Source organism: Chlamydotis macqueenii, chromosome 8 (genome assembly GCF_036417535.1).
Source record: "Chlamydotis macqueenii isolate bChlMac1 chromosome 8, bChlMac1.mat, whole genome shotgun sequence".
NCBI lineage: Eukaryota > Metazoa > Chordata > Aves > Otidiformes > Otididae > Chlamydotis > Chlamydotis macqueenii.
In genome coordinates this window covers 10,938,773-10,965,488 of record NC_141563.1, presented here as the reverse complement: position 1 = coordinate 10,965,488, position 26,716 = coordinate 10,938,773, and the positions used below count along the sequence as shown (strand labels likewise).

Sequence of the window (26,716 nt, the reverse complement as noted above, 5' to 3'; positions counted from 1 at the left end):
TCTTCGTGCTGTCTCAGTCTTGGGGCTATTTTGAAATGACACCAGTAACGTCTTTGTTTTGTTTTGTTTATTACATAATTTAAACATTTTGCTGATAAATATTTTTTTTTTGTCAATGACTGTTTTTTTCATATAGCAACAGAAGAAAAAAAAAGAAGAATTAGGCTCCAAAACTTTTGACAAAGGTGAAATCGGTGGCATGGCACCTTCAACCCCTTTCCCTCCCCCCTGTTTTTGTCCTTTTCCAAAAGGCGTTTGAAGTTTGTTTCTCTTTCAGCAAATTGCACTGTTTAAAAGTGGAGGTTCTAAGACCAAAACCCACCTGCTTCTTCCCACCCCTTCCCTGCACCCTGGAAACCCCAGTCCTCACCTCCCCCACGGTCGCATGGATCTTCAGGGTAGATTTTTTTTTTTTTTTCCATACCCACCCAAAGACATTTTCCAAACCAGTCCCAGAGCTGAATGACCTGTTACAAACCCCCCATCCCACCACCCGCCCCGTACTGTGAGTTGTACTGAACGGATACGCGAAGGCGCAGGTAAGACTAGTAAGATAGAGTATACTCATCATCCGTACCACAACGCTACGTCTCTAAGGCATGCCATCCTAACCGCGGTGGGACGGGAAGCCAGCTGACTTCCTGTGCATCCCATCTCGCGTACCTGAGGGAGGGAGGGAGGATCTGAGATGGCTCTCGGATGTGTCGCCTGCCTTCCTTCTCCATCTCCTTTGTTTTATTTCCTTTGTCTTTTCCTCAGTTAAAACCCACTGTCCTTCCTCCCCCTTCAAAGAGGCATCGCTCCTCCAGGAGGTTAAAATCCCTCTGTGTGTTTGTGTGTTTTGGAGGCTGGTTGCTACCATTGTTCTTTCTCCTCTGGCTTGGAGCTAAGAAACATGAGTGACATCTGGCAAGGAGAGGAGGCTGCTGTCTGAAATAACTTCTGTGTTGGGGTGGAGAGGGAGGAGAGACTGAAAAACTGAATATTTGAGAACAACGGGTGGAGAGGAGTCTAGCTACTGACTTACGTATGTTGGATGTCTCATGGATGAGAGGTCCCACCACAGGAACCTGCCCAGCGTGTTAGCTAAGGGAGCTCAGTAGGGTGTTGGTGAGCAGCTCGAACTGGCTGAAGAACTCCCCGGAGAAGAGACATCCCTGCACTTTGAGTCTCGCATGCTCTTACCACCCTCTCTGCTTTGGCATCTCTGTATCTCCTCACCCCATGGGATACGTATACAACCGCCTGGAGATACCGGAGCTGGCACTGAGGGATTCAGGTATTGAATTTATGAGAGTTCCCAAACAAGCCTCTCCATGCAGAGGGAAATCCCTGGCAAGTAAAGACCTCTTCTGACCTTTCGGCAAGTCACAGCACTTCTGTCTCTCTTGCTTTCCCTTCTGGGAAGGGCTGTGCCCTCCTCGAGAAGTCGTCAGCTGCTGCTCGTAAAACCCTGCCCGCTGCAAGGAGCCTGTGGCTGTGGGCTACCTTGTTTTGTCCAAAGTTGCTTGCTGTTACAGAGGTGCCAGCAGCACCCAGGAGGTCACCAAATTTAATGCAATGTCTCATCTTTGGAGCTTCCATGAGAGCAGCTCGTGACCCTTCATGGATGTTTACGGGGGAAAAAAAAAAAAAGGTAATTTCAGATCTTTCCCTGAATCAGCCTGGACGATGCTCAACCTTCAGGTGTCTCAATGCAACACTGTCCCTTGCTGGGGACCCGCAGCTGGTCACAGCACTGCCCTAGGAAAGCCACAAAGCCAGCATGGGCAGCGGTTGTGCCTTGGCAGCGGGTTCTAGCCTGAGCCTAGTTAGCCCAGCTTGTGGGGTGTGGGCAGATGTCCAGGAGCTATAGGCAGCAGGGCTACACCAAGTGACATAAGGTTAGATGGAGCAACGGGAGAGGAAATGGTGAGGAGTAAAGCAAGACTGTACCTCTCTCCTTGTGGCTGTGGCCTTTCCCATGGGCTGTGCAGGGTCCTTGCACCCTAGGGGTGCTCAGCAGGACAAGGGCCTGATTCGGCAACCCTCCTCTCTGCAGGACTTAGTTTTCTTTTAATGCAAGCTTCTCCACCGGGCTCCATCCCTGGCATTTGAGGGCACATCACAGGCAGGAGAGCAGGAGCCTGGCTTGTCCCAAGGGATGTGTGAAGTAGCCACAGCTGGTTTGGGAAGGGGCAAGTATCATGCATTTAATAAACTCTTCAAGGAGAGGAAAAGAATAGGAGCAGAGGGAGAAGGGGGGGGAGTTTACAGACAGAAATGGAGATCTGGAGGCTAAAGGATGGGGATGGACCCAGCCCCTACAAAGCTCAGCCAGATTTGGGGCAAATTCTCACCAGAGGCTTTGGGTCACCATCTGCTTCTTCCTACCTTGTTTCTTGGCTTTGTCAATGGCAGGTCCCTTTCTAGGTGCTGCAGGCTGCCTTCTCCAACTCTGAGTCAGAGTAGAGCATCACCCCAACTCCATTTGCCTAGGGAGTGGCTTGGGCTGGTTGCGTTCACTTGCAGCCAAGGAAAGGTGAGACATGACATTCCTCCTAGTAATGCTTTGGCAACAACTCTTGCCAAGGCCCCTTCAGAAATGCCCTCTCCCATGATTTTTCATGACCAGGAGGAGGGTTTTGAGTTGTCCTGCTGCTGGCCTGAGGAGATCCACCTGCTGTAGGGCACCAAGCCAGTTGGGTTACAACTAGCTGCTGCCAACCAGGATTTGTTTGGTCATCGTGTCAAGAGGTCCAAAGGGCTCACGCTAAAACTATTTAAGAAAAACAAGCCCACCTAGATTTACTGAGCTTAAGTACTCTAAGTTGATGCAGAAGAGGAAGCCTCTGCTCTGAGCATGCTGGGAGGACGGACTGGGGGGACCATTTCCCAGTGACATTCAGGGAGGAGGGTGCCAGAGCTGCCTCCCTTCGAGTGCACCGAGCACATTGCTCTTTTACCAGTCCCTCCTCCTTCCTTGTGTACAAGGGGGAGGGTGGTTCCCCCAAAAAAGAGACCAAACCGTTCCCCTCAGGGCCGTGCCGTGGTTCCCTGGATGCTGCACGATGGAGTGTTGGCGCCGGGGGTGAGAGGCAGACATGGGCAGGAGGCCATGGAGTGGAGAGAGAGATGAAGACACGGACTGAGAGAGAGAGAAAAGAGTGATGGAGAGCTGTAGGCAGGCAGGACATGAGGGCTGTCTCGCTGCAAGGCCTCTGGCACTTAGCCGGAGGCGTTGATGTAGAGCTGACTCTTGAGGATGTAGTCGATGACGGGCTGGCAGAGGTAATCCACAACGTGTCCATCCCCGTGCTGCAGGGCCAGTCTGGGGGTGCAGGAGGAGAGAAAGGGGTCAGAGCCTGCTTGGGTGGGGTGGGTGGCACCTTGGTGCCCCTACAAAGGAAGGGGCTGGCTGGGGGTACCCCTCTCTCTGCCTCGTGGTGGGAGTCCCCCTGCATCACCCACCTGCTTTTGGTGGAGCTGACAACCGACATGGGGTGGTTCGAGTCGTCCTTCACCACCAGGATGTTGTTCTGTGGGGGAAGGAGGAAGAGAGCAGTGAAGGGATGGCCTGAAGGTGGATGTCTGCCCCACCACCCCCCCGCCTCGCTGGCCACAGGGGGCTGCTGCGTGGTGGCCCCATTACTCATTCCACCTAGCAGCTGAGAGCATCTGGCCTCAAGACATTTTGTACCCCATGGCCAAAGGGCTTCCCTAGGTAAAGAGAGGCTGTGGGTCCTCTCACAACCTTCCCTGGCCACGTGTGCATCCACTTACTTTGTACTTGCGAAGTATGGAGGAGTGGTTCATGATCCGGTCGGGGTCTGCTCCATCCCGGGGCACCACCACGATTCCAAACTCCCCGACGATCACCTCCATCTAGGAGCAACCCAAAGCGGGGAGAGCTTTCATAATCATCCTGAGCAAAACCTGCCACTGTCTGCCAACCCCCCTGCTCCATGAAATCTGGGCCATGGTCTGGATGGAGACAGAAAGTCAGTCTGAGACTATCTGGACAGTCTTTGGCAGAAACCTGGATTCATCAAGGCATGGTGAGTGGTCTGTGGTGAATGAAATAAAAAGGCACAGAGTCAAATCCTGTGAATAGTCGTTGAGGTTAGGCTTTCAGGAGGGCTCGTCATGGTAGAAAGAGGGTGACAGCAGAAGAGGTTGCCTGAGGAGGACGTGACCTCTGCCTTGCTGGAAGGCTTTAAGAGCAAGATGGACGTGCTGGTCCTGACACAGGTCTTGTGGGGTTGTTCTGCCCTGGGCTGAGAGAACCTGAGTTTGCGCCAAGGCTGGTGGCCAAGTTTGTGACCGCATGGGGATGGCTCCCCACAGCCTCACCCATCTCAGGACAAATCCAAAAGAGCTCTGGATCAATAAATTATAAGAGTGAAAGCTGTTGATTTGGCTGTAAATGTATTTAATTTCTAATATCAGGCCAACTTTTGTTAACTGCTTATTTCCTACCTTCATGCTGGGACTTGCCTCTACTTGATGCTGGCTCCTTCCAAGGGACGAGGAGTGGGAGCATAGCCTTTGGAAATCCCTTGGGACCAGCTTACCTGCACCCTGGGTGCCACCATCTGCATGGGTGGTGAGTGGGAGCAGGGCTTGAGTCTGTGGAAGGGGAGGCTGGGCAGGGTTGGTGACTTGGGAGCAAAAGACTCTGTCCCTGAGGCTACCCGTGTGTCAAGGAGGTGAAGGTCAGGGTTGGGATAGAGGAGGAAGTGGGAATAGTGGGCATGGCTTCTGTCATCCTGAGGGACCCAGGTAGCTCCCAGGTGTGCTGGGTGTGAGAGGCAGAGGAGGAGGAGGAGAAAGGGAGTCTGGGGGAAGAGGAACATGGAGGGGCACTCAGCACTAGCAACTCACGTCCGCCTCATTCCAGAGACCGGGGATGCAGAAGGACTCCAGCAGGTCGCTGCCGCAGAGCAGTAAGATGCGAAGCTCTGAAGAAAAGAAGCAGAGAAGCTCAGAGGTGGAAGCAAACGGGTAGGCACCTCCCATTACCATCCTACTGTGCTGCTCGGGCAATCCTCTCCCTCACAGACCTCCCTGCCAAAACAAGCCCTGCTAAAGACCTCATGGTCCTTGTCGCATCCCTGCTGGTACCAAACATAAATTCCCCCTACCCTACTTTATTTCAGCTCCTCTCCTGTGCTGCTGGGTTGTGGTCAGCATTGCTATGTGCTGTTAAACTACAGCTGTGCTCCAGGCCTGGAGGTGGGGTATCCCTGGGGAAGGGAGTCATTTCTCCATGCTATGGGCACCCAAAACTGCTTCATGATCTGCTGCAGGGGCTTCAGCCGTGTGGCAATGGGGAGAGCACAGGGGACTGCTCCGAGCTCTGGGCATGGCCCTTTTTGCTTTAGCAAAGCTGATCATGAAGTACCAGAGGTTTTCCTTGCACACCTTGGAGGACTTCCATGTCCTCCCTTGCTCTCCCTGGGCTGGGACCGCTGCTTGCTGACAGCTTGCTTTGAGGGTTGGCTTTGCTGTTCAGGAGGTGCAACAAGAAAGCTGCGCTGCAGGAAGGAGTTTTCTGCTCCCACAGGCCAACTAGGATTAATTTATTTGTGCGAATACTTCTGGAAAGCCTGCCCAGAGGGGTGAGAAGAGGCAACTGCATGGGAAGGTGCCTCCCGGGTTGGCATTTCCAGGTGGTAAAGGCCTTTGGGCTCTGCATGGTGCCGGTGCTAGGATGGGTGTTGTGGCAGGCTGCATGTGAGTTAGCCCGTGAAATGGGTCTCAAAACCACTAGCAAGCTTTTGGTAGGCCGTGGTCCCCACGCAGAGCCCTGGGTGATGTACAGTGGTGCCAAGTGCGTGGCAGCCTGGTGGGTATAAAACCCCTAAAAGAGCACCATGGCTGCTCAGATGGCCGAAATCCCTCCCGCTGCTGAGTGCAACGTGTGTCAGGGCCACAGGCAACACGAGGACGCAGATGACCCCACTGCGAGAGGGCAGTTTTCGTGGCACTTGGCGTGGCTTGCAAGGCACGATGCCAGGGCGGGCCTGTGCCAGCGCTGGGAGCCGGATCTCCATGGTTTGCTCCCTTATTTCAGGCTGCTTGTCTGCCCATGGGAATGGACTCGGGCCAGTTTGGCACTGCTCCTGTTTTATCCCTGAGCCCCAGTAGAAGGCACTGGGATAGGATGGTGGTCCGGCATCCCTTGTTCACCGCCAGATCCGTTGTGCAGCCGCTCCCGAGCTGTGTAGGGCCAGCCCTGGGGGAGCCAGAGCAACGTGGTGGGGGCTGCGTACTCACCGATCTCCTCGTATCTCATCACCGTCCCCAGGTTGGCGTTCTCGTCTGGGGAACAGAAGCAAAAGAGAGCTGCTGGTGCCCAGCCTGGGAGAGATGGGAGGAAGGCTGAGGGCGATGCTGGTGCTTTCCTCTACCTACCCACAAAGGTGAAGCGCTCCATGGGCGGGCGAACGCAGCAAATCCGGCTCAGGCTTTCTCCCACCTTCCCCAGGATCTTTGCTAAAGGCAAAGAAGAAGGAAAACTAATGGAAAAGAGGCTGTGCCATCAACCCACATGAACACTTCAGCCACCCTGGTCCTGGGAGATATTCCTGTGCCTGAGTGTGGGAACTGCTCTCAGCATCTTCCCACTGCTGCCTCTCGTGGTCCTAACTCCTAAGCATGCTCCGCTGTGCCTTGAAGAGACCAGCTGGACAGCTAGAATCACTTAAAAAATCAGATTATGCTTGTTTTTATGGAATTTAAGTAATCCTCCCTCTTTTCCCCAGCTAATACCTCTGTGTCTCGCATACCGATGGCTCGTGTGGGATCTAGCCACGCCACCTCTCCTGCCAGCTCATCCCTTGCACACACCCTATGGGTACCGGATACCCTTTCTCTTATCTGCTCTCGTTGCCTGGACATCAGCCAGCTCAAGCCCAGTGTGAGTTCACAACCATTTTAAGCTGCTCTTGGTTCCCCTCGCTGGGGTGGATCCACTCCCGCTCCCCTCTCCAGCATCACATCCCCACTCAACTCTGTACTTGGTGCATGGAGCCTGCTGAGCAAGCTAACCTGAAAACAAGACGATGGAGCGCCATTCCTAATGCTCAGCAGCCTTGGCTGGGAGGTGAGAGGTGAGTGGCCGTGCCCCTCCCCCCTACCCCGCTGCCACCTACCCGCGGTGGGCTTGTTGGAGATGTTGTTGTTGTTGTTCTGGTAGATGGTCTGCGAGGACTCATTCTGGGGCTGGCCGATCACGGGGGTGATGGAGGGGGTGTTGACGTTGGAGAGAATGCAGCCAGTCACTCTCTACAACAAGGGAGAGACACAGCTGGAACAGTGTCTTCACCCCAGCTGCCTCCTAAAGGCTTTATGACTCGCTTTTGTTCATCTGTCCCAGCCGTATTTTGGTTGTTGATGTCCATGTGCTGGTGCAAGAGCACCCCTGCTCCTGCACTCTTCCCGTGCCCCCACCCTGGGTGCACCCAGAGCAGGGGGGCTGCCTCACCTTCATCAGGTCACGGTGGTGCTCCAGCACGCTGCAGGTGGTCTGCCAGGTGTCCTGGTAGCACTCCCAGGGGTCCACCCTGTGGGGAGCACAGCAAGGCAACAGTGTCGGCCAACAGCAGCTGCCTGGACCTTCTGGCCATGGCTTGGCCAGCAGTGCTGGGAACAGCCACCATCGCTCCCCCAGCTCTACCATGGACCATGTCCTTCCTCCAGCCCTTCCACCCAGCTCTCCTTAATGGTTTTGGGATCTGAACGTGTGCCCAGACACCTTTCCACTCTTGGTACCCAACTAACCAGCTTTCATTTGGCTTGGACATATCTACACATGTTACAACCCTGCTTCCTAAGGGCAGCCCAGAGATGTTTCTTGTCCCACCTCAGCTACCTGATGCCGCGTGGTAATGCTGGGAAGGAGAGAGTCCATGGGCTGGTGCTGCAGGTGTCGAAAGGGAAGGTGCCGCAGCAGAAGGCTGGGGCGGGCTGGGTGAATACGGGCTTCACCCAGACACCACAGACTCAGTAGGGGGAGCTTGCAAGACCCCATGAAGTCAAAGTGCCCCCTTGAAGGATGGAGTAATGCCCCTCATTGGTCCTCTGCTGGACTAGGAGAGGAAGGCCTCCAGTTTATAATTAAGCTTTAGCTGGGAGAGACGAAAGTCCATCCTGGAGCTCCAGCTGCTGGTGGCATCTCTGCTTTGCATGAAGGACTTTGTCGGGGAAGGGGCGGGAGATGCCCAGTCCAGGCTCTGCCACTCACCTGATCCAGTCGGAGGACTGGACGGCCAGTTGGCACATAGTCAGGCGGTGCCGGCTTGAGACCAGACCCTGCAAGAGAGAGTGATAAAGGAACAGTTAAAAGGAGGAGGCAAGCGTTGTACCCTGGCCAGCCCAGGCTTGCAAACCTTCCCAAGGGAGAATATTGGGCTCGCTCAGATAAGACAGGCCAGAAGGATTCGTTCCTGCCCACAAAAAGTTGTTTAAGTTCCCATTTGCCTTGCTTCAGCCCCGGTGACAAGCCAGTCAGTGGGAGCTGCTCGGCGCAACTCTCAGCCCTGTGCAGCAGCGGGACCAGACCCAGGTATGGTGGTTTCTTAATGAAATTTCTCCAGGTTTCAGGAGAGGAGGAAACTCTCTCCTCTCCTAATTTGGATTTTCCCCCTGCCTCAGAAAATGCTTTTAAAGGTCCCTGTTTTCATTGTCACCATCCCCACAATTAAATTGGCTTTGAAATAATTAAAACAAAACACACCCCAACCCAACCAGATGACCACCACCATTTTGGGTGAGAATGCTTCTCTTTGCTGTCTGGTACTTTGGCTGGTTCTAGGGTCTCACTGCAGTTTTTAATCTAAAAAGCACGCAGTTTTATGCTCTTGCTCATCTTGGGGACTTTCCCATGGTCAGGGGCTGCCCTGGGTAGAGGAGGTCCATGAGAGGACCACAGGTACGGGCAGCACTTGCCCGGTGCTCACCCCTGGCTTGAGACTGTATTGGACGTAGGATGCAGAAACAGAAAATAAGGACAACCCACCGTCTTCCCGTAGGAGTCATGCACGGGCGAGACAATGCCACCGATGACGATGAAGCGTCCGGTCTTGTGCAAGTAATCCCGAGCTCTCTCTGAAGGAGGAGGACAAGGAAAAGGGTGCAGAGAGATCCAGCTGAATCCACTGACCCCGCAGCGCCCCACTGCTGCCCACCGGCTTTGCCCAACGATTGTGGAGCGGTTCATCCTGGCTCAGGCGGTGCCGGGTGGGGAAGGTGACAAGGGAAGGGCTTTGTCTTTACTGCCTGTCTCATTTGGTGCCATGCTTGGTCATGCTGAACATGGCCCTTCCCAGGCACGCACCAGCTTTGCAGGAAGGAGGATTTGGCAGGGAGAGGGCAGGTCTTTAGCAAAAGCTAAATCACATTCAGGCCCCAAATCACCTTCAACCACCTCACTGGGGCAGCCAAGAGCCTGCGCCGCTGACGAGAGCCGCTCGGCAGAGATGGGCTCTTCCAGCAGCCCTGGAGGAGCCAGACTGAGCTCGCGGTGTGATGCACAAAGCCGGTTCATTTGACCCCTGCAGACAAATCCTTTCCTTTCTATTTCTCTCTGCTCACAAACTGTGCCCACCCTTTCTCTCCCCATGACTTCTTTCTTCCTCACCTGCTACAGTTTGCCATTGACTACTAGCCAAAAGTTTTCTTAGCAGCTGGCAGGTGACCAACAACTCTCCTGACCTTGAGCATCACTTCTGACAAGAGCTCCTTGGAGATGGGTAAGATTAAAAAAAACCCAGGACACTAACAAAACCCGCTGTCTCCTCCACCACTGGGTTGTGGGGACACCCCCATGGTTTTACGAGCAGAAACCTTGTTGCTGGCTCATGCGTTGGTGGCTGGCCGTGACTCGCTGCAGGAGGATATCACTGTAGACTGGGGGATGGATGCTTTGAGAACAGCGCCCTGCAGACAAGGATTTGGGGGCACTGATGGGAGACGAATTGGACATGAGGCGGCAATGTGCACTTGCAGCCCAGAAAACCAATCGTGGGTGCGTGGCCAGCAGGTCAAGGGAGAGGATGCTCCCCCTCTACTCCGTTCTTGTGAGATCCCACCTGGAGCACTGCATCCAGGTCTGAGGGCCCCACCACAAGACAGACATGGACCTGTTAGAACAGGTCCAGAGGAGACCACGAAAATGGTCAGAGGGCTGGAACATCTCTCCTATGGAGAAAGGCTGAGAGAGTTGGGGTTGTCAGCTTAGAGGAGAGAAGGCTCCGGGGAGACCTTACTGTGGCCTTTCAATAGATAAAGTTGGCTCATAAACTGAGACTTTTTACCAGGGCCTGCAGCAACAGGAAAAGGGGCAACAGTTTTAGACTAAAAGAGTTTAAAGTAAAGATAGTATTTAATATTCTACTACAATATCATATTTAAAGCTCTATTATTATTATATAATATTAATATTATACAATAATGAATATAAATAATAATTTTTATTTTTTTATTTATTTTTTTTTTACAATGAGGGTTGTAGAGCACTGGCCCGGGTTGCCCAGAGAAGCTGTGGATGCCCCATCCCTGGAAGTGTTCAAGACCCGGCTGGACAGGGCTCTGAGCAACCCGATCTGGTGAAAGATGTTCCAGGCTGTGGCAGAGGGGTTAGATCATCTTTGAAGACCCCTCCCAACCCAAACCATTCTGTGAGGCTGTCATTCTAAGCTGTGCTGTTGGTTGACAGACTAAATAAGAGTCGCCACCATGCACGGGCCTGCACACACAGGTGTCGAGCACGGATGGATCCCTACCACCCCCACCGCAAGACCCACACCTCACACGTCGCTGGTTCGGAAATGCTGAAGGGTTCACCAGGAGGAGCACCATGCCAGGACCAGAATGCTCATCCCCATCTGCTCCTCTCCGCTGGAAAGTGCTGGGATGTTACTGGTGAGTTCACCACCTCTAGCTCTAACCCTGCTTGTTCCTTGCTTGCTTAAACCTTGCTTGTTCCAAGCCTGCTTGCTCCCCGCTTGCTCCAGCTCACAGACAGCAGCTGCTGGGAGCAGCTGCTGCAGGACAGAGCCTTGAGGGGAGAGCATGTGCTGGGGAGCAGTGGTGGATCACACACCCTGTGTATGCTAAAGCCCAGCTGGGCTCCTGGGGTCTGCTCCTCCGATCTTGGACACATGGAACCAGCCTGCTGGGGAACAGTCGCTTGACTGCAAGAGCAATGGCAGGTTTTGCCTTCCAGCCCCCTTAGGGCTCACAGCACAGTCCCTGCCATGCCTGCCAGCTGACCCCCAAGCTCTGACTTGATTTTGGGCTCTTCTCACCCTCTCCATTTTTCCCTTCTTTCCTTGGGCTGGTCCTGATGTAACCATCCATCCTGCTTCCCTTGTCACCTGCAGACAGGGCTACCCCAGGCTTTGGGCGATGCCAATGATGTCCTCCCTTCCTACAAATCTCTTTGATGATGCCTTGTAGGGTTTCACTGGGCTTCATCATGGCTTTACCCAAGCTCTCTCGCTGGGTACAACTGCCTTAATCCCCAGCACGCTGTGTCCGGGCGTGAACCATGGCACTGTTACGGGGCTGCAGCCCAGTGGAAAGTGAGGAGGAGGCTGGAAGGTGCGAGCGTGGGGCAGGTCAGAGGTGGTGGTGGCCATGGCAGGGGCTGGCCCTGCCTCCTCTGCTGAGCGTGGGCAGGGTGGTTGTGGAGCACGCAGCACAGCAGTGCCCACCCCAGCTATCGAGGCAGTAGAAAGAAGGAAAAAAAAAAAAAAGATAGAAAAGGTGAAAGCAAAAAGAGAGGTGAGATTGATGAGTCATTAGAAAGCGCTTTTTTTTTTTTTTTTTCAAGTGGAAGATCTATAAAATATTTTGCCTCTGCAAAGAAATCTCTGCAAGAGAAGTGCTTGGGCAAACCTGGGCTATGAAGCAACGGTACAGCATAGCAAACCGAGGGTTGAGTCGGGAACGGGAGGACCTGCCTTCTGGTTCTGCCTTGCCTACGACTTGCAGAGTGTCTTCAAGTCCCAGACCAGCCCATTCTCACTCCTTTTTGGGGCAGAGCATGTCCATTTGTTTGCAGAGTTGCCTCCATCAGGTGGCTCTGCCTGCTCGCCCACAGCTTTGCCGGCTCACTTGTTCATGTGACCATCAGCTCAGCCAGACCTTCACAGCCATCCACTTCAAAGCAAAAGCCTTTAAAAAGATTGTATTTTCTTAAATGATGCCTCAAATCCTGTTTGGAGAGGAGCTGTGCTGCTGGTGGAGTTGGCACTGCGGCAGGAGCAGGCATCCCCGCTGCTGGGACAGTGGCAGAGGACTTGGGGCAAGTGGCACCTTGGCTTTGGGGTGGCACAATATCGCGGTGTTAGTTTGTGGTGTCTAGAAGCATCCATGCTGCAATTACAAAGCTGCATTTAAAGCTTCATTTTTTTTTTTTTTTTTTTTTACAGATTGAATTTTCTCAGACTGACTTACTCTTCAGTGGCTAAATGAAGAGGGCGACAGGCAGCCGTAGCCAAGCCTGTCGGAACACGTTAGCTCGTCGAGCCTTGAGTCTCACCCTCTACACAAGGCAAGACAAAACTGCTTCAGCTCTTCTGAGAGACCCCAGGGATGCTGGTAGTTCATTCCCTGCCCCGGGCTGAGGTCATGGTGCCTCCTGTCACGGTGTGTGCTCCTGGTTTCAGCATCTTGAAAAGATGGGTGACCAGTGACGTGGCTCCAGGTGAGGAGCAACTAGGAATCGGGCAGCAACGGCAGGGAGATGGGACGGAGGTCATGGCTGGCACAGAAAGGACAAAGAGGGGGTGAGTCTTCTGCTGTTCTTGGGTCTCCTTCTACATTTGGGTCTTCTGTTGTCCTTAGGTCTTCCAGCCCAAAGGAACTGGGGCTGTGCTCGGCGTGAGGCTAAGCTGAGGAGCTCCACATCCAAGCACAGCACTGGTCATTCTTATGGGTTTCTGGAAATGGGACACTGGGTTTGGTGAGGCATCACTTTGAACTGCTGTGGCTGCTCTGATGTTGTGGTGCTTTCTCCAAACCTCCAGGTCTGTTTTCTCAGAAAATACCTTTTTTTTACAAAATTTGTTGCATCTTACATGCAAAATATGCTGCTTGCAGGGACCAGGTTCATGGTCTCCCTACAGAGAGGGGGCTAATGCCAAAGAAACTGCGATAGCTTTGCATTCCTCTTCTCATCTGTATTCCTTATGGTCAAGTGCCTGCGCAGTTCCTTCTCTCTCTGCTTGTGCAAAAATTTTTGCCTGGAAAAGAGTAGATTTTGGTCTGAGAAGCTGTCAGTCTCGGGAGTCTCAGTCTCGCTTCTCTGCTGGTTTGTTGGGTTTCTGGCCCATTTGTTGTTGTTCAGCTCAGCCTTCTGTCACGGCTTCCCAGCCCACTTCTTGCCTGTTGAATACCTGTGGTGTCCAGAGACCACACTGGACCCCAGAAAACACCCTCTGGTATTTTCATTTTCCATGAGCACTTTATAACCTGCAACACCAATGCAAGGATCTTGGGTTGGAAGATAAAAGTTCCTTTCTTTTCTGGTGTAAATTGTCCTTAATGCTCCAGCCAGCCTTGCATGGCTTTTAAACATTGTTGACATAAATAAACTACCAGTGATGGACCCTGCCAAGACGTACATTAGCCGCCTGGCAGCGTGCTTGTGCGATGGAGAGCTTTCAGCCACGGCTCCCCAGCTCCGTGCCTCCCGGCACAGCCCTGCTGTGGCAGCTGGTGGTTGACCTGAGCCTTGCTATGTGAGGGAGGGAAGGGGCAGTGGTGACACCTGGGCCCATCTTAAGTGCTGGTGACACCTCCCCACTGCCCCAGCCCAGCCTTGCTCACCTCACCTGCAAATTCATTTCAAATATTTTTGGCTCTACTGCTCTCCTGTGAGATGACAGTGGGGAAAGACCAACCAGAGGATACGCTCCAGGGCTTCCAAAATTATAACTGATTATTTTGTCCAGATTGCATCAAAAAATAGTGTCCTGCTTCCCCAGTAGGAAACTGGTGCTCATTTAAGAGATGTTTCGTTTTGGCGGGTGTCTCTGAGTATATTTAATTGCAATGTTTTGGCTCCTGTGGCACTGCTCCATCACCTAAATTGAGGTTAATGAAATCAAATATTCCTTGTGTTCAATTTTTCAAGGTGTAACTTCAAATAGTATTTGCTTTACCTTTGTACCTGGTTCACCTGCACACCCAAGACTTTTTTTTTTTTTTTTTAATGGAGGAATGCCATGATTCAGGGCTGACTGATTCATGCCCTTCTTCCCATGGCGACTGAAGCTGCAGCCTGCTCACGCTCTGTGCCAACCCTCTGCAAACACACGCGAGGTAGCAGGGAGGCAATAAAGTTTCGCACGGCTTTAATCGGTCTTCCCCGAGCGCCAGGGCAGAGGAGGGTGCACAGCCACAAGTGACGGAGGAAACAAAAACCTTTTCCTGGATGTATCCTTCTCCTTTCAAGTAATTTGGCCTCTGACGTCCTCAGATGGGAGATGGGACGTGGCTATGGGGTGCCGAGGGCAAGGCAGACTCTTTCCCGCTGTCTAAAATACCTTCTCCTGCAGGGGAGAGTGACCCAGATACGCCAGCACACTTTGTTTTATTCTCCAGCTAGCAGCACTTGCAGGACCTAAATGTTGCTTCCTATCCTGAGCCCAACTCGGGCAAGGAGCCAGCAGTTATTCTCAGTCTAATTGAGTGATGTGTGTGTATATATATTAAGAAAGGAAAAAAAAGCTCTCTGAATGCCAAATCATGGATGTGTTCATCAGAGATGTACTCATCTCAGAGCCTAGCTCTCCTCCCCCGCCTGCCCCAGGGACACTTTCTCTGCCCCCACCCAGGATCTTCACCCACCCATTGCCTACAGCCGCACCCTGGCCGGAGCTGGGGGAACCATCTGCACCTCCATTTCCTAGGCTTCCCAGAGGGACAAAACAAGCTTTCTACTAGAAGAACAAGCTCTGACCACTCTTCAAGACAAGTTTCTCTTTCGGGAAGGAGCAGGAGGAGGGGGCAGAACACAGTTCATCGTGGGATTGACCTAGGAGAGAGCTCCGTGTGTCCCACCGACCCAAACAGCCTGTCCTGCCTCGAGCTCAGTGCCCCTTAGACCGTCTCAGTCAGATTCCCAGGAGGCTTTTGGTTGTCAGAAACATCCCATTAAGCCCCCTAATGTTTAATGATTTTAATCTCCAAGCTAATAGCTCTTTACACTTTTTTTTTCCCTCACCCATTAGTCCATAGCTACATCCAGGTATTGTAGAAGTAAGAAATTTGGAAGGGACGTCCATGCTAAGGGGTTTCGGTCATTGCTGCACATTTGTTTTAATGGCTTTTCATAGGCCCAAAAAAGCATTGGCCACCCAGTACCTGGAAACTCATGGTGGAAGCAGAGGCTATGAAAGACCCCAGAGAAATGATGCTGCAGCACCTGACCCTTCCACCTCCCAGCCCAACCAGGCACCCCACCAGCATCCAGCTCCAAGAGCTGCCCAAGTGATGACTAATGAGACTCCTGTTATCACCATCTGCTGACCACTCGTGGCTTCATAGCAGAAAAGTGAAATTAGGTGTTTAAAACAAACAAAAGATAAAAGTTGATGACTGAGTCGCAGTGAGCTGACCAAGAAATAGCAGAGCATTTGCTGGAGACCCAGCAAGATGGGGCCTGGTCAAGGGATCTGGTCGGTCCCGGGTGACCTGGGTTTCTTAGATAAAGCCATAGAGGAACAGCCTATTTAATACCATTGAAATTGAAGGTATCCTATTTTTCCCTCTTTTTTTCAGAACTGGAGTATGGCAAGGGGCAGTGCATGTGAGAAGGCGAAGCCGGGAAGAAGCCCTCCAGGTCCAAGAGCTTGAGAAGAAGCACCTGAGGAAAACCTTGGCAAAGCAACCCAGGCCAAAGTGCTTTTCCCCACCCTGCTGTGGTGGAACAGGTGGGAGCAGGAAATGCCCACCAGGTGAGCAACATGAGGACAAGTATGGAGAGCTGCTTCTTGAATTGAAGCTGCCACCGGCTCCTCCAGGTAGAGACTGGAGCTAGTTTTTCTGCCAGGCAGGTGATTAGCACAGTGCTGTCACTTTCACCACTTCTAAGGAGAAGCGATATAAGTTATTGCCCAGAGATCTCCACCCTGATATCCCAGGGAGGGGAGGAACGTGCTCAGCACCTTTCTGGGTCTCACCTGAAGGATGGGCAGCTGAGTCCTGCCAAAGTGGACCACGCCCTGCCTGGTATTTGACACCCAGAGCTACTGCCTGGGTGTCTTAGAGGTCTTGGGTCTGGTGAGGTGAGAGGAAGCATCTAACTTGGTAAAAACAACTCTTAGCAGATAAAAATGGATGAAGAAGATGACTTCATATGAAGAATGATAGTTTTTGAGCTCCCTGCCACAGGACAGCACCGAAACACCTTTCTTAGAAGCCCTCAGAGAAGGATTGAGCATCTCTAGGTAAGATGAGCATCTGTACACACAGTATTGAAGTGAAAAGTGAGAGGCCGTGTATCTTTCCTTGGCTGGTGCATTAGCTGGCCACCCGGTAAGTCAGCAAGGGCTGTGCACGCCGTAACGTGGTGCGTGGTGGAGGGGAGTGAGTTTTCCTTTTCCAGCATAGCATTTCCTTCTCTTTTTTTGAGAGAGAAATGTACCAAAATGTGCCGAAATGTGCATTTGCCAGCGCTCAGTGTAAAATGCCCCTCTGAGCACCAGGATTTATTTAAGTACAAACCAGAGGAGTGAACATCACTGCAGCTAGTCTAGGTGGAAAGCGGTCAGAGCGATTTCGGATGAAATTCATCCCTCCTATAGGGTTTTTGACGCTAATAGCTCTTCATCTGGTGTAGAGCAATGTAAACACGCCGCCTGCAGTAAAGCAACATCAATTTGTGGTGTGAAATCTGGCCGGAAGCTGGTCTTCTGTGGCTGTATCTGGGCTTTGATGAGAGCCTAAATATCAGGAGCAAAATGAAAATGTTTGGCTAGCAAAGGGGAGGGTGTTCCATATAGTCCTGACTGCTCTGTTTTGAGATTATTTTTGTCGCCCTGGGTCCACAGATATTGTCAAACGGGACAAGGGTAGCAGCAAAAAGCACCTGGTGAACATTTTCATTATCCTGCCGTGGTCTTATTTTGCTTCCACTAGGATGTGGGTGGCACAGCCAAAGTAGGACAGGCACCAAAACACTCACCCCTGGAGAAGTCCGAGTGCCCATCTTAGTCAGCCACAGGCTGGGAAATCCATGTCACCCAGTGCCTTTTTTTTTTTTTTTTAAAAAAAAAAAAAGAGAGGGAAAACAAACCCCAGCAGATTTCCACGCTTATTTTCTGCTGCCCTAATTTCCCCGTGCAAGCACTCTGTTTGTTTTCATTCCCAAGCTGTTGTAGCACATCAAAGGCAGCACTTTGTACACCCTGGCACGTGCCGTTCTGCTCCTTCAGGCTGATACGTGGTGGGATCACAACCCTGCCAGGAGCAGAGGATTTACGGTCCCCAATTCCCTGCAGAGCAGAGATGAGGAGCGTTTACTTGGTGGCACTTTGCTGGTCCTGGCTTGCCTCTGCACGGGGCTGACCCCTGACGTGGGGCTGACCCATGGCTTGTCTTTGCTGGGGAAGCATCCAAAGACGCTGACCCTGGTAGGGATCTGTGTTGGCTGAACCAGAACTGTGCAGGCAGAAAACACCACATCTATAGGGATGCTGGTGACAGCACGGGGTAGCAGAGGCAGCTGAAGGAGGACTTCAGCCTCATGGTGACACCAGAGGGACGGTACATTCCTGTTACCGCAGCTGTGTCTCACCTGGCTGCACAGCTCAGGGAAACCCTCTCTCTTTGCAGGCCTGGTCCCGAGACCCTCTTTCCCCTGGAAGAAGCAGCAACGACTTCTTTGTGCAAAGCAAAGGTGCCAGAAACAAAGCTATGCCTTTCAGCATTCCCAATCCTGCTCACAAGGTCTTGCTGGGAAAACTGGATTTTCTCATTTCCCTTGCCAATCAGCCCTAGCAAAATGTGATCTCCTTAGGGAAGGCTTAAACTCAATTAGGGGTTGTTGAATTTTCAAGGAAAGTAGGAACCTTTGTGGAGCAGGGGCTGAGCAAGTGCTTCCTTGCCTGGCTCAGGGACAGGCTCTCCACCCATCCTGTGGGGAGCAACTCTGCGTTTGTCTCCTACTCCAGCTCCAAACAGACCTATCCCTGCTCATCTCCTCCTGAGGCAAGCCCTATAGTGGCTCTTGAAAATACATATTTCTGAAGACTCGAGGTTTTTCTGTTCCCAAAAATATGGATTTAGCAGTTTTCTGCTGGTGTGACCAAGCTGCATCCAGCAGCTCAGGCTTACTGAAGGAAGCTAGTTGATGCTGGAAAGGGAGAGAAAAAACCTGTGCTCCTGACCTAGGTTGTCTTCTCCAGGCGTGACTGCACAGCATCAACATATGCGAGCAATGATGCTCCGGGGGGACAGGAGCTGTGCCCTGGCCCTGGTTTGTTTTTAGGGCTATGATGGGTGCTGCAGACTTTGCAGGGCACCCTGAAAATCGAGCCCTGCTTGGCTGGGCACCAGTGGCACCACGGGAGTGCTTGGATTCAGGGGTTATAAATGCCAGGGAGGACATGCTTATCTCAAAATCCAGTGGTGCTGGATTTAGGCTGATTTTTCTGTCTTGGAGGTTGTTGGGTCTGTCTGTGGCTGCTTTGGGCTCCCTGGTCCCTGGTCAGGGTTAGGGTTAATGTTAGGCTTGCTTATGCTGCACATCCAACACAGCTGAACTGTTTCTGCTTGCCCCTTGCCCTCCCAGCTGCAAGTGGTGGGATGTGGTCTCAACCCCTGCTCCGATGCATCTCTGCACCTTCTTCCTCAGCTTGGGGGACCCCTCGCAGCTCCCCTGCCTTGCTGCCAGAAGGGATTTCAGAGGCCAGAGCATACTGGGGTGAGGAAATCTATTTTGGGCCAGCGGCTGCTTGGATGCACAAAGATCAGCCTAATCATGAGCTGCTCCTACCCACGTCCCCTGTTGCTGCAGTACCTGATATGAGCCCACAGCAGCCCAGCAGGGAAAGCCGAGCCGTGAGTCCCCCCATTGCACCAGCCAGGAGAGATTAAGTGACTTGCCCAAGGTTGCGTGAGAGACGTGGGCTGCCACTGCTGGGGTTTAGCACTGAGCTAACTGGTACCCTCAGGCTGCTATTAAAAAGCACCAGAGAAGATGATGCGGGAGGTGCAAGCATCTTAGCAAGCTCAAATGGTTTTTAAATAGAAGTGGAGCCCCTGTTTCCTTCTTGGATGCAGTTGTAGGACTTGACTTCTCACTACCGGGTTTGTTTATAGTCAGTGGAAGTAAGAGACGGCACGTGGCACATTTTGGGAGGTGGCATTGTCATAGAGATAATGTAATGTCTCACAGACCGTAATAAATACTGATAAATATTTAAGAGGTTATAAATACTTTAAAAGAATCCCTGAGTGGTTATGGATGGAGTTTAATCTGGTGCTTGGGAAAACTCCTCCTCTCTGTGGGTCATAAAGAGGAGATGAGATGCTTGAGATGCAGGAAGCTGGTGATGAAGGCCAGGAAAAAAAGAGTCTGTGTGGGGTGCAGTGGTGGGAATGTGCCATTAACTGATACAGAACGGCACCCAAAAGTGCCACGAGTGCTGTGGTCCTGCCAGTGCTGCTCTAAACTCTAGGCACTCGAGAAACAGCTGTTTTGGCATGTTTTGGGCAAGTACTGGGAGGGGAGGCGTGTCAGTGACTCACCCCCCTACCCCATGAGGCTGGGCTCACTGGTTTTGCCGTCTGCCACCACTTTGAGCTGGCAGCACTTGGCTAGGATGGTCACGTCTTGTCCTCCCGTATCTGTTCTACCTGTGAAAGATTTCAGCTCTTTGCTGTGATTTCAGCATCTTGGGTGTCAGTGCAAGCTCCTCTACAGAACTGCAGAGCCTGGCCAGCATTAACTCAAAAAGCTGCTGAGCGGTGAGCATGGATGCTACAGCTTCCCACGCCCAGGGAATCACCCAGGGTGTTCTAAGTGACATCTGTCCCGGCTCTGCCCCAGGTCGGATCTTTCCCACTGTGGCTCTTCTTGCACTGCCCGAGCCTCCCCAGCACCACACAGAGCAAAGCCAGGGCTGAATCCAGCCCTCCCTGCCCGTGCTGTCCTCCCGGAGTCCCGTTACCCACCTCTCGCTCCATCGATCGCTCTGGCTAATTACACATTCAGATTTCAGCCTGGAGACGAAATGGAAACACGAGGCAGCCTTGCAGAGGCCTTGACTTCTTACTCATGTTGCAGACAGCAGAGGCAAAGCCTCTTTTGAGCTCCTGATGAGCTTTAGCTAAAGGTGGGGGGGAATTTTGCTCCTGGTCATTTGCCGATACATTGGCATTTAAGCGAAAGGGGAAAGGGTGAGCTGTCATTCTGCTCACGCATTTCTCCCAGCTCTGTCCCAGGCAGCGATGGTCTCATTAAACTGCTCTGCAGTTCAGTCATCTCAACAAAATAAGAAAAAATGATTCTTGAAATTCAGGATATTAAAGCAACACACCTTTAAAATGCCTCAGCTCCTGCCTCTTCCTCTCTCTTTATCCATCCCTTTATTTCAAAACTATATTAACGTGATGCAGCAGACCTCAGTGCTGCTCCTCTACAAGGGCTGCATTGAATAAACAAACTGCAGCCTGCTGGGATTTTTAATTGCTCAAATTTTCGTAAGAAGTCATGCAATGAAGGGTTTTACTTCTGACGGCAAAGTCCTCTTTCATTGTTTTCCGTCAGAAACTTTTTTTTACCCAGCTGTTGCTTGGAATATAAACTCCCTTCAATACCAAATGCACGTAGGATACAGGGAAAACTTAATTCTAATTAGACAAAAAGGGCAGGGAAGGGAAAAATAGTGGAGATTTGCTGAATTTCAATATTCACCCTATCCTTGAGCTATGTTTTTCTGCGCAACTCCAGATCCTGGCAATTGTTTGAAATGAAGTGGGTGGGAAATTCAATGGCCAGACAGGCTTAAATCATCTAAGGTATCAAGACTCCCCAGGAGAAGGCCACATTGGAGATTAAAATCACCTGTTTGCTATCAAGCACCTGACAGTGCCTAAAAAAATAGTTGTAAAAAAGGCCAGGTGCCTCTTATGGAGAGCAATAACAACATCCCAACCCTTTCCTTGGGGATGACCCGAACTGCTGCCTCTGAGCCCAGCTCTGAGCATCCCTGCTGCACCCAGCCTCGACGTCGCTGGACTTCATGGGCACCGTGAGCCCAGGAGAGGGGAAGGACAGCTTGAATCCTTCCTCTGCAAGGGCAGGGAGAGCCCCAGTAAAGCTCTGCTAATCAAAGGCTGATGAGCAGAGGTGGAAAGGGGAAGGGAGATGTGTCAGAAAGGGTTAGGGTTGATAGGTGAGCCAAGCCCTGGAGATCAAGCTCTTGGGAGCTGGGCAGAACTAAAACTGGTTTTTGTGAGCAAGGCCATTTCCTCGAAGCCAGAAGTTTGCATGTGAAATGATGGGTTGTGAGGAATTTCAGAACTTTAAAAAGGCAAGAAAAAATATCTAACATACCAAAATGGGGAATTTACAGAGAGGCCTTTTCTTCTACAATTTAAGAAAAATGAATTAAAATAGAAAAAAAAAATCAATATCAAAACACTGCATCTTGATTGACCTGATACCATCTCCCTCCACCAAACCACTCATGTTCCAGTTTGCAGAAATCAGCAGAACAACCCTTCGATTCTCACAGATCCACGGGACAGGACAAGCCCTTTCCCCTGCAGAGCTACAAAGAACCTCACTCAGCAAAATCTCTTCCCTCCAACTCTGGCAGCTTGTTGGTTTGCTCTCCAAACCTGAAACACCAGGAGAGAGAACCACAAAAAACCTGGAGCCTCTGACCTTGCACAGTGATGCCTTTAATCCCAGTATTTTACCAAAGACCACCTTCAAAGTGAACCATGGGGTTTTTTAATTGAAAAATACACTTTCTGCCTTGCTCTGCGGGGCTGCCCTTTGGTTTTCATGCTCTGAACCCCAGGCAGGAGGAGGACACTGTTGTGTTGGGGTTCCCTGAGCTGGGACAAGGCGGGAAAATGATTTAGTTGTCAAAGCAAGCACAAGCTCATCAGCTGGAAGAGCTCCAGCACAGGCTTCAGTGCGTTAGCAGGGCTGCATGGATTAGATTTTGCTTTTGACATTGGTTTGTTGGCTTTTGTCCTTTGGGTGGCATCGCTTGCACGAGAAGGAAGCAGTAGGTGAACTGCGGTGAAGCCAAGATGGAGGGAGATGGCCTTTAGGCAGCAAATCCTGCTGCCGGTGGTGCCGTGCAGCAAGGTGTGTCCCAGTGGTTCGGCACCAAGATGCTGAAGTCAGCAGCAGGGATGTCTTGGAGGTTGCCCTCCTGAGCCGGCTGCAGGGGAGGAGGGTGAAGCATCTACACCATGCTCAGTGTTTCTTCCGGTGTCAGCAGGAAATTAAAGTGAATTGGTTTGAGTTTTAATGTCTGTTGGCTGTGCTGGCTGAGGTCAGCATCTGGGCTCCCTGACACTGAACAGTGGAGGGGTTTTCATGTGGTTTTAATGCAGGAATTCGTTCTGAATCTTATTTTTCTCCAGTTATTAAGACTTTTTGCATGGGATCTGTGTTTCCTTCTCCATACCTCTTCAGCATACAAATGGAGTTTCATTTCAGCCTAAAGACCATCAACGTTCATGTCAAGTTTTAGAAACAACCTCTGCCCTCTTCTCTCCTCCTGCCTTTCCTTCCCCCTGTGTTAGCATCCTAAACTGTTTCTCATAGCCACCTGAAGCTAGAAAATACAACTCAGATTTGTGACTCAGAACATACGTATATCTCAAAGCACATCTGATACCACAAATAACTCAGAGTGTTTTCAGGGCTATGTGGGTGTTTGTCTCAACCCCTTGATATGGACGGCTGTGCAGCACCGTATCTCACCTACTTTTTACTTATATGTTATATATCTTATGTTAATTATTAATCTATTCATATGGTATTCATTTTATATACACAGACATGAATTAACCTCATTTGGTGAGCCAGCCTTGTAAATGGCAGAGGACGGAAGGAGCCCTGTTGCAGTAAGTTCACCTCTGACCCCTCAAGGGTCAGTGGTGGGTTGCAGTTGCAGGTCTGAAGTTCTAACAAGAACCTCAGCTTTCTGGAAACCCAAGGATTACGATGATATTGAGTCTTAAATTCACGACTGATGGAAAAAATTACCCAGTGGGAACCTTTCCTCCACTAGAAAAGACTTCCAAATAATTAATCCATCCCCTATTCAGGCAAAAATCCTATGGGAAAAGGTTGGCTTTTGGCCTGAATAAAACGTGGTAAGATCCAGGCTGAGAAAAATTATGGTTGGCATACAATCATATGTCTACAGTAGCATACCAGTGCAAATCTTACACTTCCTTTTGGCTTAATTAGTGCCATTTGTTAAATAGATAAATTGTTATCTCTCTATGTTAAGCAAAAAACCTTCCTATGAGGCTCATGAAGCCCCAGTTTTTGTCTAAAAGATAAAGTCAATGTTTTTGCATAAATTCACCTGTTTGAAATGCAACATTTACAGGATGCAGTACTGTTTTGGTTGGGCTCATATAGCACAGAGCTAAAGGAATACCACAAATTTTGGTTGAGATTGGAGGGAAGTGTTCCTCAAACAAAAAAGAACAGGGATTTAGAAGCCACATTCTGTATCTTTTCCTTGTAGAAGGCTCAATTGTCCCTATTGGTTATCTGAAGACTTACATTCCAGGATCTCTACAGGACATATGCATAGAAAAATTCCATATCAAGCCATTCTCCTTGAACTAAAACATGTCTTCCTGAAAGATGTCTGAGGCTTGATTCATAGCCCTCAGGTGACGGAGAATCCATCAGGTACCCAAGTACCTTTTCCTACTCAAAAGCAAACACCATATTTGTTTTTTTCAAGTTGTGTGGCATTCAAACCTGTTCCTGGCATCTCACCAGTCCTTCCTCTGCTGAATAAAGGAGCCCCCTTCTCTCACGTACCACATATCCCTCCCCCAAGCAGATACTTAAAGGCGACAATCATGTTGCTCCTTAATATCTTTAAAGATGGATCTAGACTGAGCCTTCCTAGACTCTTGCCACAAAGCTTGGTTTCCGGAGCTAATGTAATTCTTGTTATTATTCCTCTGAGAAGGATTTTGTTAACGCTGTACATGGAAATAATACAACCTTTCTTCTTCTGCTTGATATTCCCCTGCTTATATCTACAAGGATTGCATTTGCTGCTTTGTTTATAGCATCACGCAGAGTTTGTATTCAGCGGGCTGTGAACAATTGCTCCGCAGCCCTTGACAGAGTCGCTGTTTGGCAGAAGACGTTTGCCTGTTGTTTATATTTGACGTGCATTTCTCCTTGCTGGACATCTGACTTTGCATTTGACTTCACTGTGTGAACAAGCCCTTTTCATCAAACCCGAGTTGGGCAGCACAACTGACACTTTACAATTATTAATTGCTATTCTACCCACTTTGGGGTCATTGGCACTTTTTACCAGCAAGGATTATGTATTTTCTTCCAGGTCATTGATAAAGATACTGAACAGTACTGATTAAAAAACAACAAAAAAAATCTCATAGCAAGTCTACTAAAAATACCCACTGCATATCAATATCTCACCAATCCTTATTTTCTAAATTATATCTTGTTATTGGTTTTCAGTCCACTGAATATGGGACACTTTAATATTTTTAGTATTGCTTTTCTTAATCAAAATATCATCTAGGACTAAATAATGTGAATTACCAAAATCTGTTTTATCAAGAGTCACTTCTATCAACCAAATCCCTGTAATTCCATTTAATTATTGTTTTTATTTGTAAATAGTTCCTCTGACTCCTTGTTGTTCACAATTGTTTTTAGCTTTGGGAATAGGATTTTTTTTTTATTTGCATTTTGCTGGCACTTATGAAATGGAATAACAATGTGATCATTTGCATCTAGAAAACCATCATTTCTAGCTTGCTGCCCAACTCATTATAATCTACAAAACCAAGGTCTGATGCAAAAATACCCCAAGCTGATTTCAATTATTTCTGCACTTAGAAACTTATGTACAGCTTTTAGAAACCCCAGGGATGCTTCTCCAGCTGTAGCATGAAACCTTCAGCATCTGCTCCCCAGCTTCATGTCTCCTATCAGACATGAAGGATGGTTCTTCTGTCTGCACTCCGAGAAGGGAAGTTAGAGGAGCTGATCTTTCCACTCCGATTTTTTTGGTGGTCTGCAGTGGACACTTAACCCTCACAGGACTCCTCCCCACCCCAGGTAAGTCACTATTTGCATAGGGATCTCCAGGCATTTTGAGCTTTACCTGAACTGTCAGTATTTATGGCGTGTTAGACTGCCTTTGACAGAGACTGCCCTTCCTCCATCCTTCCCTCCCTCTTGTCTTGTAGCAGTGATTCGAGCATCCCCGTCACTTAGCTAATCTCACAGATGCTCAGTAATATCAACCATCTCACACAAACGTTTGATTCCTTCGACCCATTATCAATATAAAGGTAGGATATTCTAATATTTGAATTAACTGCCTATATTTTTGTTCACTTCTGCAATAGCTGGCTTTAGCCGCTTGGCCCAGTCCCTCCCTCCCTCCCTGGTCAGAGAGGATGTAGAAGTGCTGCAGCGACCGCAGACTCGCAGACCCAACGACCAAGCGGGCAGCTTACAAATACCACCAGGAGCCCTTGCCAGGGCCGACCCCGGGGCTTTTGCCGGGGGCGGGAGCGCGACCAGGTGAGTGCAGCCGGGGGGAGCCCTGCTATCTCCAGGACAGAGCACCCCAAGGCCAGATGCCAGCCCTCCTTCTGTCGCCGTGCTCGGGAGCCGAGGCCCCAGGGCGGCCTCCGCCCCCCGCGCTTTCAGCACCACCGGTCGCGGACAGCGCCCGGCCGGGCCAGCCCCGCCGTCCCCCTGGGGCGGGGCTGCACCCCCCAAAAACGCACCCCCACCCCGGGGTGCCCCCCCCCCCGCCCCGCCCCGCCCCTCTGCCCCGGGTGCCGGCGACACTGACCGAACATCTGGATGTGGCCCTTGGTGATGGGGTTGAAGCTGCCGCAGGCCAGCAGGATAACGTGGGTCTTGGTGGTCTCCGTCATGGTGCCGGCGCGGCCCTGCCCAGCCCGGCCCTGCCCAGCCCGGCCCCAGCCGCTTTTTGTGTCTCGGTGCGGCTGCGGCGGCGGCGGGAGGGAGGGAGGGAAGGGGCGGGAGCGGGGCCGCGGCTGCGGGAGAGGGGGCGGTGCCAGAATCAGTCCCGCCCCCGCGCCCGGGGCCCGCACAGCCCCGCGGGCACGGCCGGCTTGGGCGCGGGGCCGCGTGAGCACGCAGGGGTATGGCACGGACACACACAACGGGGGGGAGTGCACCCCCTGCCCGGGGGCTGCGGGCTGCCTCGGACACCTGGGTACGTTCACACAGGTATGTATAGAGTCACAGAAGGGTTCGGGTTGGAAGGGACCTTTAAAGCCCATCCAGCCCAACCCCCTGCCAGAAGCAGGGACATCTCCAACCAGATCAGGTTGCTCAGAGCCTCATCCAACCTGGCCTTGAACGTTTCCAGGGATGGGGCTTCCACCACCTCTCTGGGCAACCTGTGCCAGTGTTCCAGCACCCTCACAGTAAAAAATTTCGTCCTTATATCCAGTCTGAATCTATCATCTTCCTCTA

General features: G+C 51.1%; 1 protein-coding gene across 1 annotated transcript; it reads right to left on the bottom strand.

Moving 5' to 3' along the window:
* Window positions 1–50: 50 nt before the first annotated feature.
* Window positions 51–26,236, bottom strand: NMNAT2 (nicotinamide nucleotide adenylyltransferase 2). The gene is made up of 11 exons (XM_086753989.1): window positions 26,064–26,236; window positions 9,002–9,090; window positions 8,228–8,295; window positions 7,469–7,547; window positions 7,137–7,269; window positions 6,397–6,477; window positions 6,259–6,303; window positions 4,864–4,940; window positions 3,763–3,864; window positions 3,451–3,518; window positions 51–3,310 (listed from the first exon to the last, which is right to left on the bottom strand). Exons 1-11 carry the CDS (start codon window positions 26,146–26,148, stop codon window positions 3,208–3,210), a joined length of 930 nt encoding a protein of 309 aa, XP_086610115.1. The 5' UTR covers window positions 26,149–26,236; the 3' UTR covers window positions 51–3,207.
* Window positions 26,237–26,716: the final 480 nt, after the last annotated feature.